Source organism: Aulostomus chinensis, chromosome 6 (genome assembly GCF_037954235.1).
Source record: "Aulostomus chinensis isolate RoL2024-O1b breed Wild chromosome 6, RoL_Achi_v1.0, whole genome shotgun sequence".
Classification (NCBI taxonomy): domain Eukaryota; kingdom Metazoa; phylum Chordata; class Actinopteri; order Syngnathiformes; family Aulostomidae; genus Aulostomus; species Aulostomus chinensis.
Window position 1 is genome coordinate 10,373,816 of NC_141325.1, and position 21,616 is coordinate 10,395,431.

Genomic DNA, 21,616 nt, shown 5'->3' on the forward strand with positions numbered 1-21,616 from the left:
CAAAAATATTCTGTCTTGCTGAAGGAGTAATAACTATAACACCAACTCAACTCTGACAGGTCACAAAACCCACACCCAAGCTAAGACTTGCCCGGTTTCCAGACTAAAAACTTCCAATCACCCCTCCCCTTGTAGAAAGAAAGAAGCTGGCCATTTTGTTGCGTCACGCTGTCTATGGCAGGCCTGCGCTTGCTGTGTGTGCATATGGTGTGTTTCTGTCAGCATTTCTGGAATCAACTGCACAAGCATTCCTGAAATCGAGTCCAGCTCTAAAGCACCAGTATCATCGCCTTTCACAGCTCCATCGCGATTGCCTAATCTATAATTCCACTCATGATTATCTGGTGAATTTATGTTAACTTCCACAAGGAATGCTGCTCAGACAGACTGGCAACAATCATTGATTTTATCATCATTATTATCAAGTAAAAAAGAAAAAGAAAACCTTTTCCCTATGGGTTATCAATTTGCGAACGCCTGCTCTTTGTGTCATCTGAGCTGCAGAGGATACACAAAAAAAAACGAATGTGGCTTCCATGACAAGAGGAAGGAGAAGGGATGCCCCCTCTTGTGTATCTCATACTATCATATGTCTCCAGACTTAATGGGTCTTACTGCTATCAGCACCATCACAGCTCAGCTTCCTGTCAGGGGCAGGCAGGCACAAACACAGCAGTCATTTAGCAGGACACCAGTTTCTCCGACTGAGAGCAAGTGACCAAATAAAAACTTAAAAAATAACTTTTTTGGTAAGTTTGATTGATTAAAACATAAGGCGAGTCTTTTTTTTGGGGGGGGGGGGGGGGGGGTATATGTTTTCTGTCTCACTAGCTGACAGATGTCGTAAAATACCAGTCAATCTGGCCTCCCCCCCACCGCTACTTATTGAACAGCAGAGGCCCCATATCCACAGCTGTCCTCGCACCTGTTACCATATGCTGTTGCTCATTGTTGTGATCTCTCGGACACTTTATGCCGCCCTGTATTGACTTTTGCATTTTTGATACATACTTCCTTTTCCATTCCCCCTTTTTTTTCATGCATGAAGAAAACACACATTTCCTGATTTAAAACTGCAGAGAACAAAAAGCGAAGTGAAACCACAGTGTGTTCACAGTGCGCAGGATTTCCTTCACACTCCATCCTGATATAAAGAGAGAGGAACTACGTGAGAACATATAGGATATTTAGGGTGGGTAGGGAGGACCCTTGCCACCTCCTCAAATCAGATTTCCCTAATGTGCTTAGCACACACACCTCTACAAGTAAGGGTGTAGTTAGCTATATACCATGTGGCCAACTGAAGGTTCAGCTTGTTCCTCTTTGTAAATGGAAACTGTGTTTAGCAATCGTTGTGATGGTATTGTCATCTGTTCCCTTTGGCATTTTACAAATTTTTTTTTTGTTTTCCAATACAAGGATTGACTGCTTTTTGTGTCATTTACGAAAGAAAATGAGGAAGAGTTGAGCACAGGACAGCTGGGTGGACAAAAGAACTTATTTCAAAACACCACTTTGGGCTCTGGGAAACTTCAATGAGCATTTAATAGATTCAGTGATTGCATCATCTGCTGATAACCCTTGGTGCGTCCCTTCAATCAAAATCAATAGAGTTTCCTCGAGTCACAACACTCAAAGAAATCAGAACTGATGAACATAAATGTATCATCACTTTGTGGCTTTGTGACCACACACACCGCAGCAGCAGCGTGTTTCAGTACAGTGCAGCAGCATCTTCTAAGCAGCTGCACTGTTCGAGCTCGTCACAGGATTCAGGCTGTGGCCCAAAATCCCTCGCATCCCTCAGCAGCTGAGCTCAGCTCTGCGCAGCCAAGCACCTATCTGTGATTTTTCCCTAGCAAGGAAAAAGTGCGGTACATTCCCTAAGGTGTCGGATAGAGGATTTTTTACACTCAACTACACACACACACACACACACACACACACACACACACACACACACACACACACACACACACACACACACACACACACACACACACACACACACACACACACCATGAAAAACCAATAAAAAAAAGATATTGAACTAAAGATGACACATGGCTAAATAAAGATACACTGTTTGGAAATTCCATTTGCATTTCTGTGTTTCAAATCATTTTAAGTTTACCTCTACAATTACTGTGTGACTCCTATTTCCCACCACACTCTGACATTTATGAAAAAAATCATCACCATAAAGACAGTTATTTTATAGCAACCCCTCTTTGAACGTTTTCAGAACTCCATACACTTTGCAAATGAAACTTGAATTATACATTTTCAATTATGTAAGTCACAGTTTTTAGATGATAGACTTATAAAATTTTACTGGATTGGAAAGTGGAATAAAACATCAGTGCTGTTTGTGTGTGTGAAAATAAATGCAAATGAATATACAGTAGGGGTAAAAATATGCCTGCTCAGTATCCCACATACGCTGAACCAAAAATAAAAAAACAAGTGACAGATTAAAGCAAGAAACCAAATTGAGTGTAATCACTTATTAAATAGCATTCCGCAAGGATGATGTATTTTTGAAGGCTTACCCAGAGGTTAGGCATCACCATGGGTTTTCTCAGACATCAGCCAATGAGATTATTTTACAATGGATTATTGTGGAAAATAGGCCCTGTGGCGGTTTGTCAGACTTCCATTGTTTTACTCAGAAAGAAAGTCATCGATGCTAACATCATGCTACAAGCAAACTACACCGCTGTCTAGTTTAGCCAGTTATCAGCAAACACTGAAATTCACACGAGTGACATTTACTGATCTGTTCTATGCAAACAAAAAACAAAAAAGAGAGTCATTAATATCTTAAATTAGTTTTGCCACAGCTTTTATTTGAGGTATTTCACTGAAAACAATTCAAAAATCACACTGACTACTGGAACCAGACATTCAACTATCTAACTTATTTCTGGGTTTCAGCACTCATTCCTGTGACATGCTTCCATACAGGGTCACTGATAGTTGTGATGAGTATGTAAATAATTTGAAGATGAGGGAATATCCATGGGAGGAAGGAAGGTTCATCCCTCCAGTAGAGATTTCTTTCCAAGACACTTTATGTACCTGCTTTCACCCACTTTACCTTAAATCCACTTCAATAGTGTGAATGCAGCAGTGTCGGATAAACTGCCCCACATAGTGCATTAAAATTAGTTTGCACTGCTCATACCACTGCAACAGAAGTCCTGCAGCAGCATGATGTATCCGTGCTGCTAATCATAGGAAGTATTAGTCTATTTGTTTTAATGAGTTGTACTATAGAGACACAGTACACAATGGACTTCCATGTATTTACTTCCTCCACACCTGGCCTGTGACACAGCAGGAACTATGATCACATCCCTCCTCACTTATAGCAGCTCTGAGGGCAACTCAGACTTTGCACAGCACAGGAAATAATATTAAACACCCCAGATACAGACTCAGTATTTTTAAAAGGAAGAAATGACTGATATGATAGATATGTCCACTTACTGTAAAACTGACTATTAGTTTATGTAAACAATGGATGAGAAAATCTTATACTGACTTACCTCTGTAATTTAGCCCAGTTTTGTAATAATAATATTTACAATTGTAATAATAATAATAATAATAATAATAATGTCTCTTATGTGGGATGTTTTTACAGCGTGTTGGGGTGAAATAACCTGCATGTATTAACATTCAAAACATGTGGCTGCCTGCTCCGCTGTGGATTCCCCCTCCAAAGACAGGTCTCCCTCCCCAAAACCTCAAGAGTTCGCGCTCGCTGCAAAAACTGACCAAAACAACCAAATATAAGATTTTTACCTGTTGATTTTCAAGGCAAATGCCCGTCGGTCGGCGCTGGCCAGAGAAGACATGTGTGAGTCCGAAGTCCGGTTGAGCGGCGATGGCTCTGGTGTTTTCCTGCGGTCTCACCGCCTCGCTGTCACCGACGCAGCACCTCTGCTCCCCGCTACAGCTCCACTGTCATGACAGCACTCATCTTAACTGTGGCGGCAGCAGCTTAACGGGGTGTAAACTTCCGCGTTTGATTTGAGCCATCCCGCTAAGGGAGGGAGGGACAGAAGAGTGAGAGAGAGAGAGAGAGAGAGAGAGAGAGAGAGAGAGAGAGAGAGAGAGAGAGAGGTGGACGCTGGGCTCTCCCTGCAGTGGGACATCTCGACTTTTTTTTTCCTTCCTCTCAAAACAGGAGTGCGGTGGGGCAGGGAATACTGAAAACAAGAAGGCAACACAATCAAGTTTCTAATTAGTATTAAAATATGTTCAACGTAAAAAGAAATTTCAAAAAAAGGTCTTCTTCAAGTTCGCATTTACTAATTACATTACTTTATTTAGCAATTGTGCTAACAAACAAAGTAAGCTCGCCTCTAAGCAATATTTGTAAGTCAGGTCTGAAACTGCCTGAACTTAAAAGTTATAAACATTTACTTTGTTGTTCCTAAAAAAGAAATGTACATCAAGTTTGCGTTATTAGGTAAACTTCAAAGTTCAATGTATGCTAGGCTAGTGGAGGTAACTAAATGTATGCTACTTCTTGAATTAAACTTGGAACTTTGTTTATTTTGCTTTTAAATGAATGCTTTAGGGATTAGTAATGAACATTATCTTTCACATATCCAAAATGAAATAATTCATATGAATTCTTCTGTAAAATATATACAGTATTTACTCGTGTGGCCATAAATATTTCAATTGCTACAGCACTCTATCTAGCCTCAAACTCTTATCTAAGACCAAAAGCATACAGTATAAAGTGGCGTGCAAAGACATTTCCATATCTACGTGTTCAAACTTGTTTCACACTTAATGTGCCATTTTTCATAAGTTTTTATCATCTGTCATTAAACTACTCAGATATTCAGCTTCACCCAAATTATATTCCAATACCTGAAACTAGGAAATTACTAGAACGAAGAACCTGTTATAACCTAACCTTAACCTGTATAGTTAAATGATTAATATTTTCCTTCCTAGGCACTTGTCACTAATGTAAGAATTAATTTCGCACTCTTGTGGCTGATAGCGGTCATTACATCAGTTTCAATCATCACTAGGTGGGGCAATGAAATAAAATATTTATGTAAATATAGACTTTGAAGTTTGATATGCATTAAAAGTATGTTTTAAACTGGCTATTTCATTGCTCTCTTGATTTTTTGAAAGCTCAACTCCTTTCAGACTTTGTGTCCTGACTGACATGAACGAAAGCGGAACCTTTGTCGATGTGTTCAGGTTTGACCGGAGTGTAGACTGTGTTGGACGCTGTCACAACAGTAAAGGCAGAACGCTGCACTAAGGCATTTTATCGCTGAAGAATTGTAAAAGTTTCCCATTTGAACGAAAATAACAGGTAATTTTTCTTTGGTATTCGTAAACAGAGACAACCATGGTTTTTGCGTTGTCGTGGTAAAATGGCACGTTGTTGTTCCCCTTTTTAAATACATGTGTAGGTGTTGATGGTGTATGAAGCTAATCGATGCTATTACCAGAGTTTAAAGGAGTATCTGGGTGGGGAATGTGTTGGTTAATGTGGTCAAAATGTTCTTTGTCGTCTTGTCATCTTTGTGTGCTTTTATTTGGGTTTTTTGACGAGGATTTTTGGACAGAGACGTGCGTTGAGGTCATGGTGGCACATTTACACTGAATAACACTGAAGCATGACAAGTTGCTTGAGCTTTTTCAAACCAAAGATTGATGTTCGTTGTTATTATGAGAATTTTTAATGTACATGACTGTTGTCTACATTATGGATTGACTAGATGACGTTTTTCTCCAGTATATTTGTGTAAACTGCTGATTCATCATCATCATCACCATCAGATCCTCCTATCAAAGATCTCTTCTGGTATGGATGGTGTGATGGTGGTGGAGGAGGAGGAGGAGGACGATGATTGCCCAGAGTTGGTGCCCATCAACACCCAGCCTAATCCTCCTGCCAGGCAGATACCTGTCACCATCATCACTGGCTACCTCGGTGAGAGCCTGCTTGTGTTAATGAGCTTATAATCTAGATTATAGTCTCACACATTTATCTTTCCAGTGTCACTGTAACGCAGTGCAGCTCTGAATATAACATTTATGCTGACGCAAAACCGTGATTTGCTTGACTGTTCTTTAAAAAGTAACATATTTCTTGTGTTCCTTTGTAGGTGCTGGAAAGACCACACTCCTGAACTATATCCTAACAGAACAACACAACAAACGAATTGCTGTCATACTCAATGAATTTGGAGAAGGTAATCTTAATTAGCATTAGACAAAAGGTCACACCATATGTCTGCTCATGAAGCTGGCTTTGATGATTTTATGTGTTGTATCACAACTCTCCACAAGAGAGCAGCATTGTAACAACTTTGAACCCACAAAAACACACATTCACAGTCAAATACTATGCCTCACATTTGCATAGTACTCATTATTTGCTTTTTAGATCTTTGGGATTCCATTATGTTTTACTCCTATTATGGTGTGAAGTGGAGTTGTAATATGTCCAAACTGTTTTGCTGCTTGTTCTGTTGAAATCACCTTTCAGTGGGAAAGTTACAGGACATCTTTGGTACCAGCTTCTTGTCCTCACCACATGTTTCTATCCGTGTCCTGCAGGCAGCGCCCTGGAGAAGTCCCTTGCGGTGAGCCATGCTGGAGAACTGTATGAGGAGTGGCTGGAACTGAGAAATGGCTGCCTCTGCTGCTCTGTCAAGTATGCAGGTTTATCACTCACATTCGCTTTTAACCTGCCACTTGTTTTTTTCTTATTTTTTATTTTGTCAGTGGTTATAGCTTTGCATAACCTTTTGTAATGTGTGTGTGTGTGTGTGTGTGTGTGTGTGTGTGTGTGTGTGTGTGTGAATTTTTGGGGTGACTGATATTAAGTGGTAAAAAAAGTCAGAAAAGACTTACTATATATTGTGTGTGTGTGTGTGTGTGTGTGTGTGTGTGTGTGTGTGTATACACACATATATATATATATATATATGCAGAGCTTAATTAATACTGGATTTGCGTGGCTGGTGCTTGTTCCAATCTTCTGTTTACAGTGATCAAATGTCATGTTTCAATTTACTGTTGTTCATTCTTCAGGGACAATGGTTTTAAAGCCATAGAGAACCTGATGGAGAAGAAAGGAAAGTTTGACTATATCCTTTTAGAAACTACAGGACTTGCTGATCCAGGTAATGATACATTTGCAGATTAAAAATGAATATTAGTTTTTTAAATTGTTGTTGTTTTTTAAAAATTCTTTTCAAGCTCTATATTTGACACGTTGCGGGGCATATAAACATTCAGTGTCCTATCAGTTTGATTTATATGAGCTCATGGTGTCACCACCTCTTTGACCAAGAGGTGTGATGTTTGTTGGCTGGAGGAGACGAGGACATTTGGGTCATCTAGCCCACACACAGCCCACTCACACACACACACACACACACACACACACCACCCACAGATTTGACTGTCAGTTTGCAAACATTATCATGTTAAAAATGCGTGAAACATTTAAAAACACATCTTTAAATGATGACTGTGCTCGCTCATCTTACAGTTTTGATTTCCAGACTGCAGCAGGTCATATAACTAAATCATTAGAAGATACTCATGAATGGTAAATTGCTGCACCAAAACCAGTGGAGGGCTTCTTTAATCTCGGAATCAGTGAGAAAACTTGTCTCCTAAATCACACCATGTCACATTTGTATCTCATCTTCATCAGAATGTTTCAGCAGCTTTACTATGTTACCTTCATAATGTGATGAATAACAGACGAGTGTTGAAACAAACTTGAAAAAAGCTCATTGCTAACTTGTCACATGATGCCAAAAATGTCTGACTTGCTTTCTTTACATATAATTACAGTGCTGCTCTGTCACCTGTCGAAGTTGCACTTTTCTCTGTTTGCAAGACTGTGAAGTAATGTGATCAAAGTTTGATTCATCAGGTCTGTGTTACAAAGTCCTGAAAAACTGGAACGAGAAAAAAATAAGCAATGAAAAAGAAGAGACTGAACTGTCTCAGGACAACAAGCAGCCTTTAATCAAGCACCATGAATTCAAAGTTAAAGCTAAAATAGGACTCAACACATTTCTTTTCATTTTCATACTATTTTCAGAGCTTGCAGTGAACAGTCCCCTTTTATTCAGTATCTTTGTATCTTTGACTGCTCCTGCTCACACTAGCTCTGATTAGGTCACTCGATGATCCATGTTCTGTTAGGTCTCACAGTAAAACCGCTAAAGCTTAATCCAGCTTTTATGAAATGCTCTTCTTGTGCAGGAGCAGTGTGAGCCATTCTTTTCTCTAATGTGTCTGGGATTAAACACCTGCTGATTGCTTTCTACTGCCCCCCCCCCCCCCCCCAAACTTAAGTTAAACACTTTTTTAGAGGCAGTCTTATGGTTTGATGACAGTGATATCCCAGGAGCTTTGCCCAAGCAGCCATTCCGCTTTCATGTTTGAATCAGGAAATCAATATTTGGCCAATATGGCGTGAGTGTTGTTGGGGTGTGTCGCTAAGTGACAGGTGTCAGAGAGGAAGTAGCAGTGCAGGCAGATACGCCTCTGAGTGTGCTCCATTGCACACATGGACCAATGGAGCACACTCAGACTCTTCAGCTCTCTGCCGTCTCATTGGGTGAGACAGGCTTGTTATCAGCTGAGATGGGTGTGTCACGCATCCCGGCACTGCTGTCAATCATAAAATCTCCCGGGGGGATTCTATCCCCCTCTATCAAGGAAAGGCTCGGGTGATTCATGTGAAACATGCCACTCAAAAACAGTGTTTTCATTACACGTCCATCAAATATTTACAATGCTTTCTTATTCTCGCTTGGCAGTTTGACAAAAGTGCATTATGTGAACAAGCTGTGGCTGGCATGGCAACAGGGTCTTGAAATAACCTGGGCCAGCGGAAAATGGAAACAAACCAAATGAACCAGCAAAAGAATTGAAAGCTAGTGATACTGGTTTGATCTGGCTCACAGAGCTCACTCAGGAACGTTGTGTTTTTTTCAGAATAGTTTTATAAACACTTGAATTTCAGAAGAGGTCATGGAATACCTTAATTTAATTTAACGAGAATTGTTTAATGAATCAGTTAAAGAAAATTCATCTTTAACTCAAAGAGAACATATTGAGGATCTTCAGATTTTCTTCATTATTTTAATCTCTACGACTACCAGCCTTTTTCCATTCTTTTGATGGACTCATGCAGAAGTTAATGAATTCAGAGTTTTTGAACAAAAGCTTTGCCTCCATCGGGTGTCACAAGGATGATGTCTTTTTGTAGGCTAACCAGAAAGTTAACGTTATCATGGTTTCCCTTGATTAAAAGGCAATTGCTGAAAATAATCTCTGTGGAAACAGAAAGATTATGATACTTGCACGTTCTATTCAAACAGCTAATCCCCACAAATAAACACCACTTTCAGGACTTTGAAGCATAAATTCAATTGTTAGAAATACAAAACTAATCTTAGGCTATGCAAGAACTGCACAGTGTTCTTCTATTTAAGGCATGATGAGGTCTAATGTCCACAACAACCTCTGTACTCCATGTGTCAGCAAATGCAATTTAGAATGCAAAAATGGCCTCCAAATTCACAGGTGGTATTTCCATATTTTATGCTGTAGAACAAACAAGCTTAATAAAATAAATAAGCAGGGCTTATTTCAGGCATTTAAAAATAAAACTCGATGACTTCAAGACAAGGGAACTGGACTGGACTTCAACGATGCTAACTACTAATGCTAGTTCCAGGTTTTAGGACTTGTTCGTAAATATACCATAATATACCGTTATTTGTTCTTTGTCAGGCGCTGTGGCGTCCATGTTTTGGGTGGATGCAGAGTTGGGCAGTGACATCTATCTGGATGGTGAGTGATATGTTAACATTTGTAAGGGATGAAGCTCTTATTTTGTAAATCTGTTAATTAATCAGCCAAACATGATTGATTTGACATCACCCATTTGTTGAAAGCAGCGATGCATTGTGTGTGTGTGTGTGTGTGTGTGTGTGTGTGTGTGTGAGAGCACAGTGTCTCACTCCTGAGTCTGAATGCTCAGCTGTCCACTCTGTTGTGACAGGCCAGCAGACCAAAAGTTAACTTCAGATGAGTCGGTGAAAGTGGCTCAGACAAACAAACTGAACACCAAAAGGCTCCAGAAAAGAATGTGCAAAAGTTGAGGTGGATCATTTGTTTTACTGGTCAACAAAATTTTGTTTGTCTTAGGTATCATCACCGTCATCGATGCCAAGTATGGACTGCAGGTATGTAATGACATTTTTGGAATTCAACAGTATGATTGCTCTATTTGTTGGTCAAGCTGATTTAGTTAATTAGCAGCAAACTTAGTTCATTAAGATTGGCACTGAGGTTTGTATCGCTCTTCCTTCTTCCTGAGCCATCATTTCATCAGCTTGCGCTGGGCCTCATTCATTCCAAATCCTGACTAGAAATTAGTTTGTTATTCAAGGACGACGTTATGTTGCTGCTTTTTATGCACATCGGTCATCTGTTTTAAACAGTTCACATCCCCATACTCCTTTCTCGCTGGACAAAAGGCCCAACTAACACTTGTAACATCTGGCTTTTGTCTGCAATGGGGAAGCGTACAAAGGGTGTTCACCCCCCCACCCCCCACCCCAATCCCCACCCCTGTCATATAACTCTGCAGTAGTCACGGGCATTTATCTGCTCCTCTACCAACACCCAACAGCTGTAACGCTTGCATGTTTGACACAATCAGACATAGCATCAGGTCATCCTCAGTCAGGGCAAGCAGTATAAAAAATAGATGGCTGGATACGTGAAAAATCGTAAGTTTATCATCCGCTGTACCACCACATACTCTGCAAAGGTCTTACATGAACTTTTTTTTTTTTTTTTTAAAGAGGGGGAAAAACACCTATCAAAGTTAAAATCTGATTTTTCCAAAGGTTCGGTTTCTGTTAAACTTTTCTAATGTGATACTTGAAAAAGCACAGCTACTGTGACTCGAAAGCCAGATTAAGCCTCCCAGTTTGTGAGAATGTTTGCGTAGCGATGGACACAGACTTACCTTGCCCTCCCGGGGGCATTAAAGGGAACAGGGCAAGTGACACCTACATAATGGGCTCTAATGTGAAGGTGTCATGCTCAGTCAGGTGACACATTTCATGGCTGATGTGCTGTTCCATCCTTGTGCCAGAGAAAGTCGAGATGAAGGAAATCAAATGACAGGAAGAGTGATGGAGTAATTCCTGTCACCCACCTCGCCCCTCGCATGTTCCATTACATATCCATCTAGCTGAGGTCTTACTTGAGCCGTTTGTTCCACCTAAAGTCTCAGAGGTTGTTGAGCAATCATCATTCTATCAAGAGTTTTAATACGTTTTTGTTGCTCGTTCCTTGAACTGTGAGATAGACAGATGAATGTCAGGTTGACACATGGGGTCAGGATCCAGATTAGCCCCTCCTGATCTGTCTGCTATGGCATATTAAAACGTAGAGGAGACGGCTGCATCGTCCCAAGGGACAAACCTGAGTGAAATGGGATGTCCTGTGGTTTCCTGTGTTGAGAGGCTTTTATTTTGAAATGTAGTGTTTTCAGTGATGAATTCAGGCTTCTTCTTTTTTTTTTTTTTGATGCAGACACTTATTTTGAGATCCAATGTTCCATAATATCATCTTTTCCACAGCAACTAACTGAGGAAAAAGCTGATGGACTCGTGAACGAGGCAGCCAGGTATGTTCGTTTTTAAGATGACATCCTGTCCAGACTCTAACTGCCCACCGGTCCATCTGTCTGCCTGTCTCTGTCTGTCTCTCCGTCTCTCTCTTTGTCTCCTCCAGCAGCTGTGTGCCATTGCTGTTGTTGTTGAACAAATACACAGATGAACAAAGACCAGTTGTATGACCCCCTTTGGATTCTTCATCCTCGTTTGTGTTTTCACCTTCAAACCAAACAGTTGATCAAGTCCTGACCATTGGATTCCAGAAAGAACAGCACACAGTATTAACAAGATGCTGGCGTTGGCGGTTTTGGGTTTTCAGATGTCAGAATAGAATGCTGGTCTTGTGTCTCTTAGGCAGATCGCCCTGGCTGACCTGACTATTCTCAACAAGACAGACCTGGTGAATGAGGAAGAACTGGTTCAAACCAAAGAAGCTGTCAGGTCTCCATCTCATCTTCTTCTGTTTCTGTTTTCCACACTGCTGCAAAAACAAAGATGGTGGTAGAAGTGAGTTCTGATTGGGTAGCAACATTTTTTTCTTCTCACTACAGGTCAATCAATGGTGTTGTCAAGATTTTAGAAACTCAAAGATCAAGGTAATTTTATCTTTTTAAGCTCTCAGGGGATGATGAAGTTGTACTGTGTTCAGGCTCTCTGTTTTGTTTCTTTTGGCAGCAGAGCTCCACGTGCAGCTCCTGCTCAGATCTTTGTATCAAAGATGAAGCTCTTTAGGTGGGACGTTGCACAAGAGAATCCCCAAAACACACACACACACACACACACAGGAATACATACACAAACTGCTGCACTCTGAGAAAACACCAGACGTTCAGGGGTGTCCAGTTACCCTCAAGTCTTTACTCTCTGACCCCAGGTCTTCCTGGGTCTGAGCCAGTGTGTGTGCATGCACTGTGTGTGTTATAGCATGTTATTGGACCAAGGTAGCACCTGGCTTACACAAGCAGTGTGTATCAAAGGTCTGGGTGTGTTTCAGCTCTGCTTTGCCCCCCAACTGAGTTCAGACCAGGGTGAAGAGATGAAAGACACCATGCAGCGAGGGGTTAATCAGAAAAACATTCAGAACTCTTGAATACTTTTCAGCAACTTGTACTAAAAGCTGAAATTTCTCGCCCACTTTTCACTTTGTTGGAGTTTGATGTTAAAATCGCCGATCTTCCTCCACAGGGTGGATCTCTCTGAAGTTCTGGATCTTCATTCCTTTGACAGTAAAGATGGAGCCAAGTGAGTTCTTTTGCACCTTATTGGTTTCATGTAAAAACATATCATTCAGGAGGGATAGTGCATATGATTGACCGCAAAGCTGACTTAGAATCCAGCCTGGCCAATACCAAAATTCATGTTGGAGGATTATCCTTCATATTTTTTTTATTTCACACAGATATATTTTATTATTACTTAGTAGAATACTTCAGTGTCTAAATGCAACTCCTTGCTGCCATTTTAGGAAGCAGACACCTCACTGTGTTCGTCATATCGACCACACACCTGTACAGTATCTAGATATTCTGTTTTCAAACTTGGAGTGAAAGAGGAAGACGGTTTCGGCCTGCAGAGTTGGCTCTGCATTGATGTCCTTTGTTGCTGGTCTGTCTGAAGCATGTACCCAGCAGTCTTTGATACTGTTGCTCACCGTGTTCCTCTCTAATTAACAGACTCTTTTATTGAGCGTCCCCCCAGGGTGGTCATCATATTGTATCCCCTGTAAAATGTCATTGTCATGAATAGAGTCAGTGTTCATCCCTTCATGTAAATGAAACGCTCGGCGGTGTTAAAGCTCTCTTACATGCCCTGAGTCAGTTGCTGAGGGCAGCTGGAGAGGATTAGAGCTGTGTGTGTCCACTGGCTCCCAAGGAGTCCCCCCTTGTCCCAACAGATAGCTCCTTTCCCCTTGCCTTTGAGAGTCAGGACCCCTCCTCCTCTCGATCCCACGCTGGCTGTTTGAAGCGGCCCCCCGCCGCTCTGCCTGTGTGGTACTAACTAATAGCGCACAGGGCTCAAGCTGCTGGACACAACATTCAGCCTCCTTGTGAGGTCAGGCAGAAGGGGGGAGGACGAGGAGGTCCGAAGGAGAGAACAATGGCTGTAGTTTGTTTGGCAGCAGCAGTGGGTGTTTTGTTGGATTTAATTGCCATTTCTAAAGTTTTCACAAGTCCATTCAGGCTTGTGTCATTAAGCACTGATACCAGTATACTGTGGATTATACTGCCATGCTACTACACTGTCCTTCTGCAGAAAAGGAAAGATTCCAGATTAAAGTCTTAAACTCTCAAGTCAATTTACTCAATTAGGATGATTTTATATATATGTGTGTGTGTGTGTGTGTGTATGTGTATGTATTTGTCTACCAGCTGTGAACAGTTCCATCAAAGAAGTTTTTTTTTTTTTTATTCTTAAGAGGTAAAATTGTCCAGAAATGTACATTTTTTTTAAAAAGTCACATGGTATTTAACATATGAAAGCATGTGGTGTCCCCCAGTTTGTGCAACATAGCCTCAATCAGAATATCTATTACAGATTGTACAACACATCAAAGTATCAATATCAACTCCCTCTTTACTGACACGGGCTAAACATTCAGAAACAGAGTACAAGATGTAGCTGGGGTCATCCTGGGTTAGGGCACGACCTCCATGTTGTACAGTGAAGAGATGCATAAGTATCCAGGCATGGAATGTACACGGTTGTGTTTTTTTGTCTGTTAGCTGCATTACAGATTTACATTTATCAGATATACACACTTTGGTTTGGATCAAGGATTTTTTTTCTCAGCTTTTTTTTTAATAGTGTGTTATAGAAGTTGTTTTTTAATTGTTTCATCATGTTTCTATTTCAGTTTATTCATTTATTTTAATTTTTATGAGAACAGTCGAGCATATTTCTGATGCTTTGGAATATATGCAAAGATTTTTGTTCCTTTACCTTGCATGGTAGGCTTTCTTTCTTTTTTTTTTCTTTTTTCTTACACATTTATTTTTCATGAGATATTAGGCTACAAAATGGTCCAATTGCAGACTGGGCTACAGACCTTGTGGGAGGATTGTGCTCTCAGAATGCACCTGTACTTAGAAAACGTTTCTCTATAAAAATGTAAACTAACAGGTTGCCTTAAAATATGAGTGTCTAGCATTTTTTTGTAGAAAATATATGCATTTGTGGGATGAAATCAGAAAAACTGACACCATACATTTTCCTTAAAAGTCTAGCAGAGAAGCTCCAGCTTGTGAAACCTACTGGACCACATATTGACAAGGTATTGTTTGTTCCTGACATCTTTCTTTTAGTATTGTCTTAAATGCTCTGTGTTTTGTTTGCTAATTTATTTCAACACATCATTTCCTCCAGGATGAGGAGGCATGCATTCTCCTGAGGCTAAATTTGTGCCTTGCATTCCCCCTGGGGCTGTAACGCTGTAGTGAAAACTCCCTCCCTCCTTTGGGTTTTGTGTTGAGATCAACTTGAAGCTTTTGATGTTGTCTTATTACCCTACAAATAGAGCTGCTTTGTGGCATACACAGCATAGACATGGAAACACTGCCTCTGCTGGCTGGACTGATGAGTCTTTCCTCAGTGGCGCGGCTCTGCAGACTATTAAATGTTTGCGAACAAGTGAACCAAGTTTCACCTGGTAAATTAGCAGCTGAATGTCTAGTTTACCATTTTAGAAGGAAGTATAAAAATAGATGAATATAATAACAATAATTTTAACGATAGCTCTACGCCATGCAATTGTCGGATAATTTGCTTTCTTTGGTTCCGGATCTCTTTGATCCTGGTGGCTAATCTTCCAAGAGTACGCTTTAAAAAAACAAAAGAAAACATGCAATTACATACATAATTGAACACATATCTTGATTAAAAAAAAAAAAAAACCCACATCTATCTACAATCTTTATACACTGATACATCCTGTATTTACCCACATATTATACTCAAAAAAAAAAGAAGTTAGATAATAATTATATTTTAGTCTTAAAAAACCCCCAAATCTACTATCCAACTGCAGCTGAAGAAATTATTCCAAAGTTTAACACTTCAACTTCCTATTTGTTTGTTTGTTTGTTGTTGGTTTTTTTTGGTAACCCAATGATTTCTCTAATTCATGTGTTTACTTAACACTTTTCTTAAATCAGTCCAATAGAATGTCGTCCACTAGCCTCGCTCACCCCACTGCTGCGTCTCTCACTACTGAAAAACAGAACCAAAAAAAGAGAAACATCTGAATCCAGGATCGGTGTGATAACATGACTCCCAGTGTTGTTTCCATTAGACCACATGACTCCCCACTAAATTTACATCCCATATTTTTAGGGTTTTATACCCATTAAGTTTTACCACAGGATGAAGAGCCACAAGGTTTGTTTGTGTGTGTAAATAACGGCATTGTTGTCTGTTTTCTCCCCTTTTCCCGCATGAAGCTGGGCCCTCCTTCAGAACCCCCCCCCCCCCGCCCCACCCGACCACTACCCCCTCCCTGCTTCTCCATGTTGCTCTTTTCATGTAAATGAGAATGCTGTTTTTCTGTTGTTATACCAAAAGACAAGGAAGTGTGTAACCTTAACACTTCAACACAAAACCACCAAATATCTGCAAAGTGTCCTTTTAATGCTGTAAGGAAGTACACAGAGAAGGGTGTGTGTTGGGGGGGGGGGGGGTGTGTGCAGGCAGATAAAGAAAGGTGCCGTTTCTAGGTTTCAGGTGCCAAGTGGAGTTGTGCTTTTTGACATGGCCATCGACAAAGTCATCAAGTGGGGCGTAAAAAAACACTTCTTTTGTTTAACAGCAATAATGACTTCTCTGCTTTCAGTAAACTGAAAATATATGTTAAAATGAGCTGTCAATGCATGCACTTTTACATAAATGCTTACTCATCCTTAACATGTGGATTTGCAAAGCGTAACAGAAAAAGTGTAACTCTCAGTATTTACGAGCCGGAAAAGTCCAAATGTTGTTTTGTTTTGTTTTTCTGTCATTGTCAGAGTATTTTAACCGTGACGTTTGAAGTAGCTGGAGATCTCTCTGAGGATGCCTTAAATGTCTTCATTCAGGTACAAACAATCATTCAGCTGCTCTACTTTGTCTCGCTGCTGCCATTTTTAATGAGACAATACCGCCCTTTGATAAGTAGACACCCATTTTCCACTCTTTCAGGATCTCCTTTGGGAGAAGACGTTCAAAAACAAAAAGGGGCAACCCATGACTGTCATCCGTGTAAAGGTACAGTTAACCACAATAGCCACCGCCGCCCCACCACACACACACACACACACACACATACATACACACACACACCAGTATCTGCTGTGATCAATAACTGCTCCTCTATTATCTGAATTAATCAGTTCCAAACACTTCATTCATCGTCTGTTAATCTGTTACTGGTGACTTGTGACGTGTGTGTTTTGTGTGTGTGTGTGTGTGTGTGTGTGTGTTGTCAGGGAGTTGTATCGTTTGCAGGTAAAGCCCACCAAGTGATGCTGCAGGGGGTCCACGAGCTGTACGAGCTGAATGAGACTCCTCAGCTGTGGGAGGAGCAGTCGCGGATCAGCCGACTGGTCTTTATAGGTAAAGAAACACACTGTTCTTCACCATTCAGATGTGTTTTACAACGGATTTGGCCGATCGCTGATCTTTAGAGATGTTGATATTATCTGTATAAAACAAGTTTGAATGACATTCAGGCTTTGTGTTCTGTGGAAAAACATTCTGCATGTATTTTTTAAAATATTTGGAAAATCTCCTAAATTACATAGTGACCTGTATGTTTGCTCACGATAAAGATCAGATGATGTGCAAAGAAGAGGAAATCAGACTGATACTGTTTTATGTCAGATTTAAAAAGAAAAAACAAAAACAGACCAGTAACTGCAGATACCGATCGTGCATCCCTAGACCTTGTGTGAGGGTAAAGTGTGTGGTATGAATGAATTATTTTATAATAATAACTATAATGTTTAGTAAATAGAGACTGTTACCAGGTGAGTTTTTAAGCCATTGCACAACAGATCTGCTGAAACTGATGAAGATTGCAACATGCAAGTGTGAGCTTAATCATATTAAGCATGATGCCTTCTGTGGAAACGTGTGTGTGTGTGTGTGTGTGTCTCTCTCACTGGCTGTAATGTTCACTTTTGTGTCCGCTGTGTCCCACAGGAAGGAACCTGGACAAAGATATTCTTCAGGAGCACGTCATTTCAACCGTGGCGCAAAGAGAAGTTGGACCTTAAATCAGAAGTTCTTTTTTTTTTTTTTTTTTTTAAACACATCAGTTCTGGAATTAATAACACCAGGACTGTGTTTCAGCTGTTGATGCTAGTTACTTTCCTCCCAGAGGTACGTCAGAGGATTGTTGAGTAGTGATCACACGACAATTAAAAACATGAAATTGTAGTTTAAAAGTCTTCTCAGTATTAAAAAAACAAGTAGTTGAGCTTGCGCCTGGAAATCTACCAAAATCACCCATTTTTAAAACCTGGAACATGAGGAAGCCTGACACCAGACTAGTATTTTGTAAATTAAATAGTTTTGCTTACTTCTTTTTTTTCAGCTTTTCTGCATTAAACTATTATTTCAAATAAAGTTTTCCAAAACATGTTTCTCGGCAACAGTCTCACTCTATCTAACCCCCAAAAAATAATCTTTTTAATCATTAGTAAACTTGACCACTTCCAGTTGTTAACAGCTGACTATTAACATAACAAGAGAGACAAAGTGCCTTTGTGTTACAGCGGTGAGCTCACTGATACTCAGAGGAGTGAGATAATGTATTAACATTTTTGGTTTTTTGCTTTTCGGATAAAAGATGTGCAGAGCTTGAAGTTGAACGTGCGGCGGTGAGAATCAACAGTGTATATTTGTTGATTTTGATAGTCCCACCACTGTCGCTCGATGTCGAGGGCAAATATATTTCACTTTTTAATCATCTACAACTCTATCATGATTTATTTTCTTATATTTACGGTGACAAAATTAATATTTAAGGCTTTTTTCATATGGACTTCTCATATTTAATCTGCTGGTTCCATTGGTGCAGAAATATTTCCATTTAAGGGGTAGAACTGTTGAATATATTGAAAACTGCATTTTTTTTTTTCCTTTTTCACATTTATCTTGGCTGTGAGCTGCACTTCTAATTATATGTTAGACTTAAATCATTAACATTTTATAGCTGAGCTGAGAGGTGCTGGCCCCCACACCTTCAATTACATTTGGGCATGCAATACTTTATATTTTCTGGTTGCCCATGTGTTGCTTTATTGGTACAGTCATGTGAGAACCATTCAACACACACACACACACATACGCACACACACACGCTGGAGCACAGTAGGCCCAGTCAGGTGAGGAAATGGGTGGAGTTTTCCCAGCTCGGTCATTTGCAATGGAGATGGTTTGGCAGCCAGCGGTTTTAGCACATATCCGCTGCTGCTCCGGTTTGCTTTGAGGATCTCTCTGCTTATTCATCCCGGTCGTAAATCCTAGCTGAGCCCTGTAGCCCAGAGCGCACCGTGCAGCTGAGCCGTTTCCTACTCGATTCTGATGCTGATGGCCTCGTTAAGGCGACTATTGCCTCTTTTCTCCTCAGGCTGCGGGGAGCTCTACCACGGCCATTTTCATGGTCACCCCACCCGCGGGCATCCAAAGGTGGCAAACTAAACGAACCCGCGGGGGGTTCCAAAGGGAGAACCGCTTGGTTATCACGGGGTTAGGCGTGGTTCTAAAAGTCCTAAGAACATCCTCATCTCCAACTGTGCTGCTGTACATTTCAAATACCGGGATCAAGTTTAAACTAAATTTAAGATATCTGTAGGATCACCTTATTTTTGTGCAGCTTTTTTAGACGTCAATTAGATGAAGCCGAAGTGTATGACGAGCCAAATTGTCACAGATGATTCTTCTGGCACTCATAGATCTCACGGTCACCACTTCAACTGAATTGCAAAGGATTGAACGTGTTAACCTCTGCCTCATCTGTACTGTTTTTTGGTGTGAGTGTGCCACACAGTGCAATACTGTACGTTGTTAGGGTTTTTTGTATTTTTGTTGCTGCTGTTCCCTTTAGTTGCGGTTTTGCCTGAGTGGTCTGTGCGCACTTTGCCCCTTCCCCCCCCGAGCCCCCACTTGTGTGCTTGCCTCCTCTGGCTCCCCGCGGTGAGGGGCCACTCTGATAGGTCCCGAAGGTTAATGGGACTGGCCTCCAGGGCAGCAGCCTCTAAGCATATAAAGCATCAGCTCCCAATACCGCAGTGAACAGTTCAGGCTTTCCATGAGTCTTCATGCGCCTTTACGCACCAATAGGGGCCTTTTGGTTTTGACGCACGGTGAACCATCAATGCCTCTTTGACTTTGCCGACTTTGTACTCCTGTTTGAACTTAACGCGTCCAGCCATGACTCTCTCCAGTGAATATGAAGCTTCACAACACGGCGCCTTGCCTCCAGAGGAGGATGAAATCGACATAGTGGGCGAGGATGAGCCTACCGCCGGGTATCGAAACGGGTGTTCCACGGACATGGGCTCCTCCGTAGAATCGGGGGCTGAGTTTGACTCCTCGGAGCTCGACTCTTCAGGGGAAAGCGAGAACAGTTTCTGCACAGATGCCGCACCGTCCAGGAAAGCTCAGAGCAGCTCGGTGAAGCCCCCTTACTCTTACATCGCTCTCATCACCATGGCCATCCTGCAGAGCCCGCTGAAGAAGCTGACGCTGAGCGGCATCTGTGACTTCATCAGCAACAAGTTCCCCTACTACAGGGACAAGTTCCCCGCCTGGCAGAACTCCATCCGGCACAATCTCTCCCTCAACGATTGTTTCATCAAAATTCCGAGGGAGCCTGGGAATCCGGGCAAAGGTAACTACTGGTCTCTGGACCCTGCCTCGGAGGACATGTTCGACAACGGCAGCTTCCTCCGGCGAAGAAAGCGATTCAAGAGAAATCAGTCTGAGTTTGGAAAAGACGGGCTAGTGTTTTATTCCAACCTCAACTGCTACCGGCCGTACGGGCAACCATACTCCGTGAGGGGCCAGATAAGCCCCCCTCCCGCTGCTCCTATCCGATACATGCCCCTTCAGGAAAGTATCATGATGCCCCCTTCTTCGTATCACCTTCTACCACAAACTTTGAGCAGTAACGGGAAGAGCAGCGGGCCTAAAGACATCAGAGCGCAGCTTTCCGAGCCAAAACCTGGCACGCAGGCCAAGTGCTCATTCAGCATTGACTCCATTATGAGCAAACCATCTCCCACCGGTCCACAGAACAATAATCCTCAACAGAACCCACAGAACGCCTTTGGTTACGCTCGTATCATGTCGGGCCCTGCTGCCTGTTTGGTTCCGACGCTCCTGCAGAATCCCAGGACTCCATTCTGCCCCCCCTCCATGCTGAGCAGCGCCCCTCTACTAAACGAGCATCTCAAACTCTCATACCCGCATTGCTGAAGAACCTTGACTATTTTTACAGTGTGTGTGTGCGTGCGTGCGTGCGTAAGGACACGTTTGGCTCATTTCTTACAGAAATATTTGAAACTGCATGATATTTATGTGCGCTGACTTTCAAAAGTAGACGGAAGTAATGTAAATAAGATCCAGTGGTAATATATGTGTGGACGTCGATGAAACACTCCATGAGGAAACTGTTTTGCCATTAATTAACTTGAAAAAAATAATAAACGTGTATAATTATTACCCTGACGTCATTTGTACAGTCATTTATTTGGGGAATTATATTTATTTTTGCGGGTTTGCCGATGTTTTACAAGATCTGGCTGAGAAAGTGTATCCATACATGTCACTACTTTCCGTTTAAAAACTTTATATGATATTGACACTTTAATTCATATCGATGACAAACAGCGAATTTGCAAAGTTGAAAAAATCTTTGGAAA

At 41.3% G+C, this 21,616-nt stretch overlaps 3 protein-coding genes across 5 annotated transcripts in view; 2 read left to right on the top strand and 1 right to left on the bottom strand.

The window, feature by feature from the left end:
- The window catches only part of dock8 (dedicator of cytokinesis 8), a 54,055-nt gene extending 50,035 nt beyond the window's left edge, over nucleotides 1–4,020 (bottom strand). For both annotated transcript variants that reach the window (XM_086206383.1, XM_086206382.1), the window contains exon 1: nucleotides 3,811–4,020. In XM_086206383.1, coding sequence (XP_086062509.1) covers nucleotides 3,811–3,863 — 53 coding nt within the window. In that variant the 5' untranslated portion in view covers nucleotides 3,864–4,020. The remainder of the gene's footprint in view (nucleotides 1–3,810) is intronic.
- A 1,179-nt stretch (nucleotides 4,021–5,199) lies between these two features.
- zng1a (Zn regulated GTPase metalloprotein activator 1A) lies at nucleotides 5,200–17,996 on the top strand. Of its 2 annotated transcripts, none has more exons than XM_086206385.1 (16): nucleotides 5,200–5,356; nucleotides 5,827–5,980; nucleotides 6,156–6,242; nucleotides 6,610–6,706; nucleotides 7,087–7,178; nucleotides 9,817–9,876; nucleotides 10,234–10,271; nucleotides 11,682–11,728; nucleotides 12,072–12,158; nucleotides 12,269–12,313; nucleotides 12,903–12,959; nucleotides 14,937–14,988; nucleotides 16,715–16,783; nucleotides 16,887–16,952; nucleotides 17,174–17,300; nucleotides 17,889–17,996. In XM_086206385.1, the coding sequence occupies exons 2-16, from the start codon at nucleotides 5,854–5,856 to the stop codon at nucleotides 17,960–17,962; spliced, it is 1,125 nt and encodes a 374-aa protein (XP_086062511.1). In that variant the 5' UTR covers nucleotides 5,200–5,356; nucleotides 5,827–5,853; the 3' UTR covers nucleotides 17,963–17,996. The 2 variants fall into 2 exon arrangements, with proteins under 2 accessions (XP_086062511.1, XP_086062510.1); XM_086206384.1 differs by having other exon boundaries at nucleotides 5,234–5,356; nucleotides 5,783–5,980.
- A 2,122-nt stretch (nucleotides 17,997–20,118) lies between these two features.
- On the top strand, nucleotides 20,119–21,170 carry foxd5 (forkhead box D5). Its single transcript, XM_086205327.1, has one exon. It carries the CDS (start codon nucleotides 20,124–20,126, stop codon nucleotides 21,168–21,170), a length of 1,047 nt encoding a protein of 348 aa, XP_086061453.1. The 5' UTR covers nucleotides 20,119–20,123.
- Nucleotides 21,171–21,616: the final 446 nt, after the last annotated feature.

Coding starts and splice junctions, on each gene's coding strand:
- zng1a (XM_086206385.1), top strand. CDS start 5,854: ATGGATGGTGTGATGGTGGTGGAGGAGGAGGAGGAGGACGATGATTGC. Junction 16,953..17,173: donor TGACTGTCATCCGTGTAAAG/GTACAGTTAACC, acceptor GTGTGTTGTCAG/GGAGTTGTATCGTTTGCAGG. Junction 17,301..17,888: donor CAGCCGACTGGTCTTTATAG/GTAAAGAAACAC, acceptor TGTGTCCCACAG/GAAGGAACCTGGACAAAGAT.
- foxd5 (XM_086205327.1), top strand. CDS start 20,124: ATGACTCTCTCCAGTGAATATGAAGCTTCACAACACGGCGCCTTGCCT.